Genomic DNA, 14,340 nt, shown 5'->3' on the forward strand with positions numbered 1-14,340 from the left:
TATTAACTCCACTGTTAATGAAATCTCTCCTCTATATAACTATGCTCTGACGTCCCCTCCACTCTCAATATCGACAAACTCTAATCTCCACTCCTTTCGTTCAATCAACCATTAATTATTTCTTTAGGTCTATTTTATCTTGTAACCGGACTGTCAGTATGATCAATGTCCATCTACTCCTACCCTCTTGCTCTTCTAAATCTAAACCCAGCCTCCACGGTGGAGATGGTAATGCAAGGGAAATTAGTATTCTTTAATATCTTTGTGGACAATTGGAAAGTGATTATAGTTATCCACAACACCATTTTGTTGTCCCATCTAATCTCGGAGGTAATGAGGAGGGCCATAGAAGTGTATAAAAACCATCTATAGATGTCAACGCCCCTCCAAACTCCCATGAACTACACTCTCCATGTTATCCCTTTCATCCATATCCCCACTTGGTAAACTCCCACCTTGAATAATCTGCAGGGCCTACTATCTACGATGATTCCATTTTTTCCTCATATCTATCCAAACAACAAGAATATCGACCTTCTTTACAATCACTGGAAGATACAGGGAATGAACCAGGGAGTAGGACCTTTCTACTCAGTTATAAGGCTTAGGGGGTTGATGGAGATACCTAAAGCTCAGATTCTAGGACTAGCGGGGTCGATGGAGACAGTTGGAGCTCAGATTCTAGGACTTGCGGGGTATATGGAAACAGCTGGAGGTCAGATGCCAAACAACATAGCCTCCTCATCCCAGGTACCTCCTCTTGTAAACTTATTTCCTATAAGACCGGCGAGTACTATTACTTAGGGAAAAGAAAAAGCTTCCAAAATAATACATGAAACAATAACAGAGATAAATATGCTAAATATGGTATAAGTCATGGTATAAAACGAGACATATGGAAAGATATCCATCCTTATTTTTCCTCCTAATCTATAAGAAATATCACTAGATATCAGCCACCTACTAAATCCTAAAATATGGAATTATATGCTAGTTATCAATCCAACAGTGAAAAAATAGATTACCCCCATGACAAAATCCTCAAGGGATGTTCCAATGATTAACCACCGCATTTAAACAAATTCATGAATTTAATTGTATTGAACTGTGGGGGGCTAATTGTCCTGACATTAGAAGAAACTTTATATCTCTGTTGGATTGGCATAAACCTCCCCTTGTGGCACTGTTGGAAATGAAGATACAAAATTATCATATTTTACTTGGTATTTTCCCATTCAACAAACTTATTCTAGCCCCAACTATTGGTAATGCTGGTGAGCTTGTCGTCCTGAAGAATGACACCTTCCTGAAACAAGATGATATTGTCATTAATGAGTAGTAAATAAATCCAATGATTAAGGTAGATATATGAACACTTCCTGGTTATTTAGTTACTGATATGCTAGCACTAATAGGTTAAAAAGAAAGATTATATGGTAGAATTCAAGACCATCAAGAAGAAATTTTCATGTAAGTGGCTAGTAGTAGGAGAGTTCAATGCACTCCTCCACAACCCCCCAAAAAAAGGTGGCAACTCACTTAGCTAGCTCCGTGTTAGTAATTTTTTGAATATGATCAATTACTACCAATTTATTGATATAAACTTCAAAAGAAATAAATATACATGGCTTAATAAACATTTAAAAAAGAGTAATGCTCTAATTTTTGAACGACTTAACTGTTTCGTCGCTAACAATGACTGGATCCTATGTTACCCTAATACTTAAGTCATTCACCTCTCTGGAACTTACATTGTACCTCACTTTGTTTCGGGAGGATACTTCTCCAAGAAAATTGTTTTTTAAGTTTGAAACAATGTGTACATAATATCAAAAGTTCAAGAACATCACTAAAAATATTTGGAAAGACAATCCATCTCTTATTAATGACATAAATCATTTCAAAAAGTTGTCACAAATTGAAACCATATCACCATTTTTAAAATCTTAAAAAAATATCCGAAACACTGTTCTAGCTTTTTCAATTAAATTTGGAGCAGCAACAAATTTGCGATTTTAATACAGTTCTAAAAATGGAACAGGCTTTCTGAAAACTCAAGTCTCACATAATATGGCTAAAAGATGGGATGGTAACACTAAATTCATTCATACTATTACTCTAAATAGAAGAAGAAAGAATTGAATCCTCTCAATTCAAATGGAGAATAACACTTGGATTCACGATCAATCACACTCATCTTTTCTTTGACAATTTGTTTAAAACAAATCATCATAAATCCCTCAAATGCCTATCATCTGTGGGACAATAAGATTATTCAAAATTGATAGTGAGGATTTATCAAGGGATCCCATAGAAAGTGTGTTAAACAAATGTTGTACTCTCTTTCCAATAGTACAAAGCCCCTGGTCCTGATGGCCCCATACTTTATTTTATTAGAATATTGGGATCTTATGGACCCCTGTGTCTCCTACTTTTGCAAAAAAGTTTTTAAGGAAGCAAAATTCAGTGAAGACTTATAAAACCTATATTATCTGACTCCTACATATAATAATGCCACTTCCCTTAAAAATTTCCATTCTATAAGCCTTTGCAATACATTCTACAAAATTATTACTAAAATCATTTCTAGGAGACTACGCCCCTTGATGGACCAAATTATAGGGTCCTATCAAACTAGCTTCCTTAAAGGTTGACAAGCAATACGATAATTGTTCAAGAAATTATTCGCCATTTTGGAAGAATGAATAGCAATATAGGGAATTTTATTTTGAAAATTGACTTAGAAAAAGTGCTCGAATGGTCCTTTGTCAAGCAAAACCATTGTTGGTTGTGAGAGCCCATTCGTCATGAATAAAAACCTCTCACAACCAACGGTGGTTTTTCTATTAGATCAGCTTACTACCACACCATGAATAAAAACTTATCATTAGATATTCTTAATAAAGATTACAAGTGGATATGGAAGTTAAACAACCCCAACAAAATAAAATTCTTTATTTGACTTTGCTACCACAACTGTTTGCCTATAGGCTACTCTTACCTTAACTATATTGGTATCGAGTTAGAGCCCATGCGTGTTACGTGCAAACAATGTGAAACAATTACACACATTTTTCTTCAATGCCCTCATACATTGAAATTCGGGCACAAGCTACGCATGATGCATAACATTAATCATATTCGTAGGATAGATTGTCTTCATCACACTCATTGAGGTGTAACTCTTCTCTAGATGGTGCTAGGGTTTTTGCCATGATTTTCTTATCAAAATTAAGTTATACTTTTCTTGAAAGGAAAATAAAAAGTAATACCATAATTACTTTTACTTTTCCTAAAAAGGAAAATATAAAACTTTTCAATATTTAGCAAACCTCTTTCTTAAAGAAAAGGTTTTGGAACTCTATTTTTATAAATATAAGACCCTCCTTCTTATATCATAACACACTAACATCCACAATGTAGTCATTAAAGAGTTTTGTTTAGGGGGAGACTTCTCCCATAGTTTTCGTGCTTTTTAATAATATTATTTTTTTAATATGTAGGCCAATTGGACAAACCATATTCAATAATATGTTTTTAGTATATTTGTTGTATCATCTGATTTATCATCTCTATGGTTTGCAAACTTTAAGCTTCCACATGATGCTCTCTCAATTTCGAACCCAATAAGCGGTATCAGATCGTATGGTTCCATGGTTCAATAGTCTAATGGTTCATATTGAGGACATGTCAAGATCAAAGTTGCAACCAATTTTATGGTAATGAAGATTTTTGTTCATCTACATGTGGAGAAGAAATTTCAACCATATTTTTACAAATCATGCTGCTCTATTATTAAAACAAAATCAACTTTTAACCCATGTTTATGGGATTCAACTTTACACCCCTACTTATTTTTGTGCTAGGGTTCTGATGTTGGGTGTATTTATGCATTCTAGAGTCATTATTCTAGCCTTTTTAGCCTTGTTATGAGGATGATTCATGTGCTATATGGTTGATAATGAGATAAATATGTATCAAACTGTTTAAGAAAGTTTCTATGATGTTTAGAGTAAGTTCCAAACAAGATTGTACCTAAAAGATTCATTTACAGTTCAACCCGAAAAACTAGTGTTACTAGCTTGAGCTAGGTGCTTTTCTAGTTGATTCTGGTGGATTCTATTTTGTTTAATGTAGTTCAACTTATTTTTATGAGTGATTATGAGTGGAATAACTTGTTGATGGTGAGCAAAATTTAATTTGAATGAGTCTACAGCTAGAACAATAAGTGAAAGATTAATGCGAACTAGCTATGCTTAGCTCTTGTTTTGATTCACCGTTATGGGTGTTGTGTTGTGTTTCTCTTTTAATTCGTGCGGTGTGATGATGTAGGAGGCTTTTGGATCTTAATATGATAATATTTTGATGTTAACAAAATTTTGAATTCATAGGAAAGATACTACAAGACAAGGAATTAAGAGGGGAGACTCAACACTTAAACAAAATTCAGAGAGCAAATTCAAGTAGCTCAAGGCTATATTGAGACGCTGCCCTAACTGGAGCGGAGCTATAACTAGGCCTCAGCCTTGCCTAGAAAGGGCCAATAGCCAGGGCACAGCCTTACTTGAAGTGGCACTCTATCCAAGGATCTACCTTACCTGGAGCGGGGCTATAGTCAGGGCGACACCCCACCCACTCCCGGGCTCAATAACTGAAGGTTTTCAACTCCAACATGGATTGGGCTTGCTCATATACTATAAATACATGTTATATCACATTTTTACATACTTTTATACGTCTTGAACGAGTTGTGGGGCTGTTCAACACTTTTTTTAAGGATTATATCTCTTTATTTTAGTTTTCTTTATGGTTTGTATCATCAATCCAAGGGATTGGATGATGAATATTTCCATTAAACGCTAAAACTCCCTTGGTAGGGTTAAGGCCAAGATCATGATTACTTTCATTTTGAATTAAGTTTGTTGATTTTCTTATCATTATTGGTTGCTTGTTTATTCTTTTTTTTTAACTATTTTAAGGATTAGCTACCCTTAGAATACATCAATTGTCAACCTTGTGATCTCGAGAGATAGAAAAAGGGAATAAGCAAATTAGGGTTCTTATTTATTTATAAAATAAGAGACTTGGATTAGAATCTAGGACAGGGATGAACTTAGATGCCTTATTTGAATCAAACATACGAAGATAGCTTAAATAACCTAATTGGATTACATCCCCGCTCAACGATGTAGTTTTAAGGTTCAACTTAGGTAAAGGATTAGAGGTTAGGAAACCAAAATCATGCGATTAACCCTACTAATCAACAATCAAGATAAGCAAGTTAACGAATACAGTTCAATGTATACTATGATTGTTGTACGCCTTAACCTGGGCTTCTTTCCATAGATTGTCCTAAGTCATTTACTTTTCTGCATTAGTTTAGTTTCTTTTTAATTTATTTTCAATTCTAAAACTTTAATTGCTACTTTTCTCAATTGGTAAAACTAGAATTAGATAGGCGGCGAACATAAGTCCCTCATAGATCGATACTTGGGCTTTCTTGAAGCTATTTTACTACTTGATAAGACCACGTACACTTTCGTGTGTGGTTGGGCACTGTCTAATTTTTGGCACCATTATCGGGGACTTATAATTAGTCAACTATCTTATTTTTAGTTTTTCTATATTAAGTTGTAAATAGTTTTTGCTTAGTTTATTTTTATTTTCTTTTATTTCTCTTTTTGCCACAGTTTTTGATATGTCAGCCTGGGATAGATGGTTTTTGAGTAGCGACGATTCTTGTTATTTCTGTGGGGGACCACATTAAGTCACTTATTGTCTAGATTTTGATGGAAGTGCGTGGATGGGACCTTCACAATGTGATGCAGATGCTATTCTATCTATGGAATGGACTGCAGCCTAGTGTTTGCTATATGGTCAAAGTGGTCATTCTGCAGCTATGTGTGCTGTAAATCTCGATTTAGAATTATTTGTGGGTTATGATGAAAGGCAAAATTATATAAACTATTATAATCAAACGGGGCTGAATCAGTCATAAATTCAAACGTGGACCAACCAGCAGCAGTTTCAGCAGCAACAACTAAACATGCAGACCACAACTCAAACAAGCAATTTGTAATAAATGATGAAACAAGTGAAACCATGTCTAGATGAAGTTGAAGTTGTAGATAATTCGAGGAAGTTTGAGTACTCAAAAATTAAAATTATGAAAAGGTTGAGGAGATACCGCTGCTACCATGTCTACAGTGGCTAAGAAAAAAAAATATGAGGAGGATAGTAGCCAATTTGTGGAGAAAACACAAGAATCGCAACCACTAGATTGTCATCTTTCTTTTGAGACTGAAATTGAGAAGGTGAACAAAAGTGAGTGTGCAGTAGATTGTGTAGATTTTGAAGTCGGATTAGTTGGGCCCCATTCAAAAAACTTTCTATATTATGTTTAGATGATGTCTTGTCTGTGGAATTATTTAAAATAGTGTAAGAGTGTGAAGATGAGGAACAAGAATCCTATATTCTTAATTTTACACCAGACAAGCAATATAAAAACACACCTCACTTCAAGGCTGAGTGTTTTACTATGCACATTTCATTACTCGATTCCTTAATTTTTGTAACACCTCTCTATGATCGAGGCAAAAATATGAATGTGATGTTGAGGGTGAAATTTATATCCTCAAGGTGGAGGAAAAAGTTTGTTGCATCATGCCACGACACTAAATCAGGCGCTACTTGGGAGGCAACCCAAGATAATTAGTTATGTTTTCTTTTTAGTTTTTAGTTTTTTTTTCACATAGTTTTTAGTTTTTGGTTGAGTCATAGGTTAATGGGAAGTCTGAGTACCATAAAATTGAGCTTGAAGCATGGCAAAGATTGAGTGTGGGGTCCCATGGATCTCCTTTATGTGTAAAAATGCTACTAGCTAGGCCTACAGGCCTCGGGGAGTATTTCTATCTCTTACTTTTAAGTTCACTTTGGGGACAAAGTAGATTTTCAAGTGTGGGTTAAGGAAATTCCCAAATTTTGGCTCAATTTAAAAAAATATTGGTGTAAGATATTCTTGTTGGTGCTATTTTTTATTACATGATATAAGTGGGTTTGTTTGTAATAGCATGTTGATCGAATGAATTTCTATTATTTAAGACTCTTAGTCTCAATTTTTTGACTCTTGTACTTTTTGGCTTAATTTTGAATTCATGCTATTGTTTGGTTAGGAGTTTATGATGATCCTATTGAGTTGAGAATGTTCCATGTGATTGTGAGATTTTTGTATATTCCTTGTTATATGTGATGTCTAGAACTTTCTTGGTGTATGTGTAAAGAGAAATAAAGAGTGTGGGTTTAGGAGATGATTTAGGCATTTCTTTAATAGCCTTGTTTTATACATTCTATTTGTCCTACCCTCTATGAATTATTCTTGTTAACCCCCATTGAGCCTTTAGAATTTTATTTGGTAGCTTTATATATAGCCTAATCCTTTCTTTGATAGACCATAATTTGATCCAAAATGCTCCTAAGTGCTTTAGTTGAAAAAAAATTATTGAATTTGTAAGGGCTTTAAGTAATTGAAGAAGAAAAAGGTGAAATTGATGCCCCAAGGTAATAGTTATTAGTGCTTATAATTGATGTGATAAAAATGATGTTAGAAATATTGCCATGGTAGAAAAGAATGAGAACAAATGATTCTTGAAGGAATAAACAATATGCTCACCAAGTGTTTGTGAAAATGCTTAAAAGAGATGCGACAAAACTAAAGGTGATGGGTGGATGAAAAAAGTGTAATTTGGTTGTTAGAGATTGATTTTAAATGTATAATGAAGTGTATTAAAGCGCTTAGAGAGGTTAGTCACTATTCTTGGCTAAAATAGTTTCTACCCGTCCCTTAGCCTACATTACAACCCGAAAAAGTCCTAATTGATCCTAAGTTTTACATTCTAATATTAGTGGAGCATTACACTAAGGGCAAGCCTATGTTTCATTGTGTGTAACTTGTGAATTCTTTGTGAGAGTGAGCGTAATTTGATTCTTGTACCTATTATGTTATAAATTGTGTTATTATTAGTGATATGGGTAACTCTTTTAATGTGAGGGGAATATCTTGATGAATATGGGTGATTTTCATGATGTCCTAGATTAAATTATAAGCATGAGTTTTCCAACTAGGTGAGTCAATTCTGGAGGCTAGATGTTTTCAAGTAATGTTCATGAGCTTTCAATTGTGTAAATAACATACTTTGTGTAGAAACTTGCATTCCGTCTAGTCATTGTAGTACTGCCTTAAGTGTCTTGCATATAGTAGAAGTGGAGAATCTCCAGCTCATGATACTTAGAGTAAACAGTTGTTTGAGGACAAACAAGGCTTTAAGTTTGGGGTGGTGATGTTGGGTGTATTTATGCATTCTATCATCATTATTCTAGCCATTTTAGCCTTGTTTTGAGGATGATTCATGTTCTATATGGGTTGATAATTAGATAAATGTGTATCAAAGTATTTAAGAATGTGTTTATGATGTTTAGAGTGAGTTCCAAACAAGTTTGTACCTAAAAGATTCATTTAGAGTTCAACTCGGAAAATTAATGTTACTAGCTTGAGCTAGGTCCTTCTCTAATTGATTTCAGTGGATTCTATTGTGTTTAATGTATTCCGAATGGTTTTTATAAGTGATTATGAGTGGAATAACTTGTTGGTGGTGAGCAAAGTTCAATTTGAATGAGCCTACAGTTGGAACAATAAGTGAAAGATAATGCGAACTAGCTATGCTTAGCTCTTGTCTTGATTTGTCGTTATGGGTGTTCTGTTGTGTTTCACGTTTAATTCGTGTGGTATCATGATATAGGAAGATTTTGGATCTGTATATGATTATATTTAGATGTTAAAGAAGCTTGGAATTCAAGGGAAAGACGCCACAAGATAAGGAATTAAGAGGGGAAACTCAACCCTTAACCAAAATTCAGAGAGCAAATTCCAATAGCTCAAGGCTATGTTGAGGCGCCGCCCTAACTGGAGCGGGGAAATAAGTAGGGCACAGCCTTGCCTAGGGCGGGGCTATATCCAGGGCGCAGCCTCACTTAGAGCGGCGCTCTAGCTAAGGTTCAGCCTCACCTGGAGTGGGTCTATAGCCAGGGCGACACCTCACCCACTCCCGGGCTCAATAACTGAAGGTTTTCAACTCCAACACTGATTGGGCTTGCTCCTATACTATAAATACATGTTATATCATCTTTTTACATACTTTTGGATGTCTTGGATGAGTTATGGGGCTGCTCAACACTTTTTTTAGGATTTATATCTCTTTATTTTAGTTTTCTTTATGGTTTGTATCATCAATCCAAGGGATTGGATAATGAATATTTCCATTAAAGGCTAAAACTCCCTTTCTGGGGTTAAGCCAAAGATAATGATTACTTTTGTTTTGAATTAAGTTTGTTGATTTTCTTATCATTATTGGTTGCTTGTTTATTCTTGTTTTAACAATTTTAAGGATTAGCTACCCTTAGAATGCATCAATTGTCAACCTTATGATCTCGGGAGAGGGAATAAGGAGATAGAACAAGGGAATAAGCAAATTAGGGTTCTTGTTTCTGTATAAAATAAGAGACTTGAATTAGCATCTATGATAGGGATATACTTAGATACCTTACTTGATTCACACATAGAAATATAGCTTAAATAACCTAATTGGATTACATCCCCGCTCAATGATGTAGTTGTAAGGTTCAACTTAGGTAAAGGATTAGAGGTTGGAAAACCATAATCATGCAATTAAGCCTACTAATTAACAACCAAGATAAGCAAGTTAACGAATGCAGTTCAATAACGTAGTATGATTGTTCGTACGCGATAACCCTGGGCTTCTATCCATAGATTGTCCTAAGTCATTTACTTTTCGGCAAAAGTTTAGTTTCTTTTTAGTTTATTTTCAATTCTAAAACTATATTTGCTACTTTCCTCAATTGGTTAAACTAGAATTAGCTAGGCAGCGAACGCAAGTCCTTCAGAGATCGATACTTCGGCTCTCTTGAAGCCACTTTACTACTTGATAAGACACGTACACTTGCGTGTGCGCTTGGGCGTTATCAGGTTCCTTTCAACTTGTGCATTTATTTTTAACACATGAGCTCCACTCTTAAGTTGTGCTCACTTTTAATGCACAAGGCTCCACTTTCAACCCTGTTTACTTATTACATAGGGCTTCAATAATATCAACCCGTGTTTTTATTTTTATCGCATAGGGCTTCAATTTTTAACCTATATCAATTTTCAATCATGGTAAGCGACAATGATATATGAAGATCATGTGAAAAAGGAAGATCAAAATTATTTTGCCAAAAAATCAAGCCAAAAAGGGGAGATTTGTTAGGGGGTTTTCCCTGATTTTCTTACCAAAATTAAGTTATACTTTTCTAGAAAGGAAAATAAAAGTAATACCATAATCACTTTTACTTTTCCTAAAAAGAAAAATCTTAAACTTTTCATATTTGGCAAGCCTCTTTCTTGGATGAAACATTTTGGAACTCTATTTTTTATAAATAGAAGACCCTCCTTCTCATATCATAATACAATAGCTTCCACAATGTAGTCATTAAAGAGTCTTGTTAAGGGAGAGACTTCTCCCATAGTTTTCATGTTTTCCAATAATATTAGTTTTTTAATATGTAGGCCAATTGGTCAAACCATATTCAGTAATATATTTTTAGTATATTTCTTGTGTCATCTTATTTATCATCTCTATTTTTTGCAAACTTTAAGTTTCCGCATGACGCCCTCTCGATTTTGAACCCAACAACCATGCTAATGTGCGGCTTTGGGCACTGAAAATGCCTATTTTTAAAAAAATTATGTACTCCCTCCGTTTAAAAAAAAGAGTGACATACTTTATTTTTTAGTCCGTTGCATAAAGAATGACCTCTTTTTCTTTTTAGCAATACTTTAATTTCATCTTTTCATGTGGCATGTTTGTGACCACAAGATTAAAGGGTATTTGGTACATTCGACATAACTTTAATTTAAAGCCAAAAGATTCAAAAATCTTCTTTATTTTCTTAAACTCCTTGTCATGTCAAAATATCATTCTTTTTTAAATGAAGGGAGTAATTAAAAAAAAAAAATTAGTTCGTGCATATATAATATGTCAAGTTTAGCCAATTTGGACAAACAATTCATAATGCTCCTGGTGTTGTTGCTTCTTCTTCTTCGTCTTACTTCCGAATCCAAAAAATTTCACGGATTGTCCATTTTTGAGATAGATATTTAGTAAGTTACCTTTATTTTATTTCTTTCAACTCATGAACTTTTTAGACCACAATGTAAGAATTCTTTTACCCAAACTAAAAATCTTGTAAGAAAATGACATAACTAAATCTGAAATTATGTAAATTATTTTTAATGTCAACGATTGTCTAATATTTTATCGATAAGAGGGAACAACATTTGAGGAAAGTCTCCACCTTCTAATATTTCATCGATAAGAGTGAACAACATTTGAGGAAAGTCTCCACCTATGAGAGTGCTATGGAATTTATCAACCTAACTGTATGTAACAGTGCTACCTCTCATCCAGAAAAACAATCTTGGACTGCCCCATATAAATATACTTTCTAATGATACAGAGACTAATATAAATTTATTATGTACTTGTAGGGATCTTCTCCACATACTGCGGAACCCTCTGGTTTGGCATGAGTCCAAAGAGCAAAACAAGGCAGCAGACTAGAGCAAAGAAGGGCCAATAGAAGGTTCTGGACCAGTAGTTAGAAGAATGTAAAGTTCCTCAGGTGTTTGTACATAGCATATTAAGAATAGACAAGGAACTTCTTTTGTAAGACAATAAAAGCCCACTCTTTTCTGATTTGTAATAATATTATTAGGCCAATACTCTCTCCTGCTAGCATTTGTATTGTTGCTACTATTATGTATGATGCAGAATATTAAATAAATAAAAGTCTCTTTTTGTAATACCCAAAAATTCTAACCAATGTTAGAGTCATGTTTCAAACTCATGCGTAGTACATTATGGTTCTTTTGCAGCTTTAAGAGTTAGTTTGATGTATATTAAGGTCCAAAATAACTCTCATCTATTTGATGAATCAAAATATCACATACTGATTGAGTTTTCAATAAGAATGTTGCTTTAGTCAACTTCAAATGAGCATAACTTTTGATCAACTAAGAATTTTTCATCTCAATATCCACCAAATTGTAGGAAATTGAATTATCATTCTGGCTATACCAATTTTACCCAAATCCGATACTCGGGTGAGAAGTTATGACACTTTTAGTGAAAGCAGTAGCTCCATACGAGCAACACTACATCGCGGGGACAAGCCAAATGGAATTTGTCAGTTTCAAGTGAATCACCGTGATAGTATTGCATCGCAGTGAAGTTCCAGTTTCTAGTTGGCATTTTCCAGTTAAGCACCGTTATAAGCATCACGTCGTGGTGGAGTGCCAGTTTGCACTCGTCAATTTCCAGTGACGCATAGCGATACCTCCGCATTGTGCCAAAGTGCATTTTCGCACTTGTCCATGGGAATACACTTTCAGCCAAAATAAGTGGCTCACCACGATGGCACCGCGTCACGGTGATGGCCAAAATTGAGATTCTCAGTGACAAATATTTAATTCTTTTCATGGGAAGTTGGGTCTTTTTCCATGACCCTAATTAGTCCAAAATGTGAGATTAATGCCCTAATAGCCTAATTAGTCAATGCTTTATTCAATTCCCTCAAATTAAGAACATTCTCTCTCAAATAGCAAACCCTGGCCTTCAAGAATCAAGTTCAATTCTTAAGGAATCCACAAAGAAACCTCAAGAACTCAACTATTCGGGTATGTTTGGTGTTAATCCTTGGGTTTCCTTCCACCCTTTGAATTCAAAAACCCCTTTGCAAGATTTAAATTATGATTTATATTCATAAATTGAATTGTGTTCATGCATGTGTTGATTTTATAGGTTTTAAACTAAAAAGATTATGAATTTCAAGTAAATTAACTAGTAGGTGTGTTTATTTATGTACTCCTCATGTCATAACCCATGAATTATAAATTGAATATTGTAATCATGACAATCCCATGTTACTTTCCTCATGTTGAAGAACCATGATCACTATGTGTTTGAGAAAATGCCTATGTGAATGATTTGTTCATGACATCCTAATTGTAATGCTTTAAACTATTGATATGTTTCCTTTAATTATGATATCAAATCCTGAGGGTATTGTATACCCAAAATTAGATGCTTACTTAGTTTTTAGTCATACTAGAATGACCTCATAGTATCCCAAATAGTCAAATTCGATCAGGTAACAGAATCAGCTTGAGTTCAGTCAAGCTTAGTACAGTCTAGAGATCAGTGTCAGTTCAGTTAGGAGTAGGATTCAGCACCGAGCAAACCCAAGTATAGGGGCATTCCTGCCAGTATAGAGTTTGACCCTTAGTAGAAATCCCTAGTTACTGAACTACATAGCCAGTATACGGTAAGACGTCCTCCTGCTAGACTAGGGTTGATGCAATTATATATATATATATATATATATATATATATATATATTTCATGAGTCTTCCTGCTAGATTAGGGTTGACATAACATTATTAGTATCCCATTGCAAGGTGCTAACACTCTTCTAACTGGTGTCACAGGTTGGACCCTAAATCAGTTTAAAATCGAGGTATGTCAGTTAGATGAACACTCCCACAATTACAGTTTCAGTCTTAGTATTCAGTGGAGAACTTAATCAGTTCTTCAGAACTATGGCTATCAGTTATCAATTACTCAGCCATCAGAATTTAGTACTCAGATTCAATATAATCTCAGATACACGTTGTATACCTATATGCACAGTATTGCATGTTGAATTTGTTCAGTAGTTATAGTTTTGCATGTACTCTCATCCAGTTACTTCGTGATGTTCATTGTATCAGTTATCATGTCATACATATGAACCCATGCCTATCAGCCTAACCTCACCTAGCATACTAGTACATTCAAAGTACTAACATATACTCTCTTCTTGCCTATGATATCTCATATCATAGGTTCAGATGCTCGGGTTCCTGACCGTACATAGCCAGATCGGTCTATCAGTCACAGCTGCAATAGTGAGTTCTCATCCATCGAGGATGAATTAATTATTTAGCCATTATTTTATTTAAGTATTTTAGTTATCTCAGGTAGAAAATATGAGTTAGTTGTAGCCTGTCCCATCAACTCTTTTATTTCAGATGTTTAGAGGCTTTTCAAACGTTATCAGTTAGTGATTATTCTACAAATGTATTTAGTTTTGATTCATGATGTGTGAGTTGATGCTAAGATATTTGAAGCTTTTAATTGAGAATAATTGTAATGTCTTAAGCAACTTTTTTCGTTTTTGAATGTTTTATCT

At 34.5% G+C, this 14,340-nt stretch overlaps 1 protein-coding gene across 1 annotated transcript; it reads left to right on the forward strand.

The window, feature by feature from the left end:
- Window positions 1-400: 400 nt before the first annotated feature.
- LOC124891640 lies at window positions 401-11,863 on the forward strand. Its single transcript, XM_047403352.1, has 2 exons — window positions 401-750; window positions 11,600-11,863. The coding sequence occupies exons 1-2, from the start codon at window positions 487-489 to the stop codon at window positions 11,639-11,641; spliced, it is 306 nt and encodes a 101-aa protein (XP_047259308.1). The 5' UTR covers window positions 401-486; the 3' UTR covers window positions 11,642-11,863.
- Window positions 11,864-14,340: the final 2,477 nt, after the last annotated feature.

The sequence above is a fragment of the Capsicum annuum genome, unplaced genomic scaffold (genome assembly GCF_002878395.1).
Source record: "Capsicum annuum cultivar UCD-10X-F1 unplaced genomic scaffold, UCD10Xv1.1 ctg3921, whole genome shotgun sequence".
NCBI lineage: Eukaryota > Viridiplantae > Streptophyta > Magnoliopsida > Solanales > Solanaceae > Capsicum > Capsicum annuum.

What these genes read in the sequence shown, in the direction of transcription:
- LOC124891640 (XM_047403352.1), top strand. Translation starts at nt 487, where the DNA reads ATGATTCCATTTTTTCCTCATATCTATCCAAACAACAAGAATATCGAC. An exon ending in ACATAGCCTCCTCATCCCAG is followed by an intron (nt 751 to 11,599) that starts GTACCTCCTCTT and finishes ATGTACTTGTAG; the next exon opens with GGATCTTCTCCACATACTGC.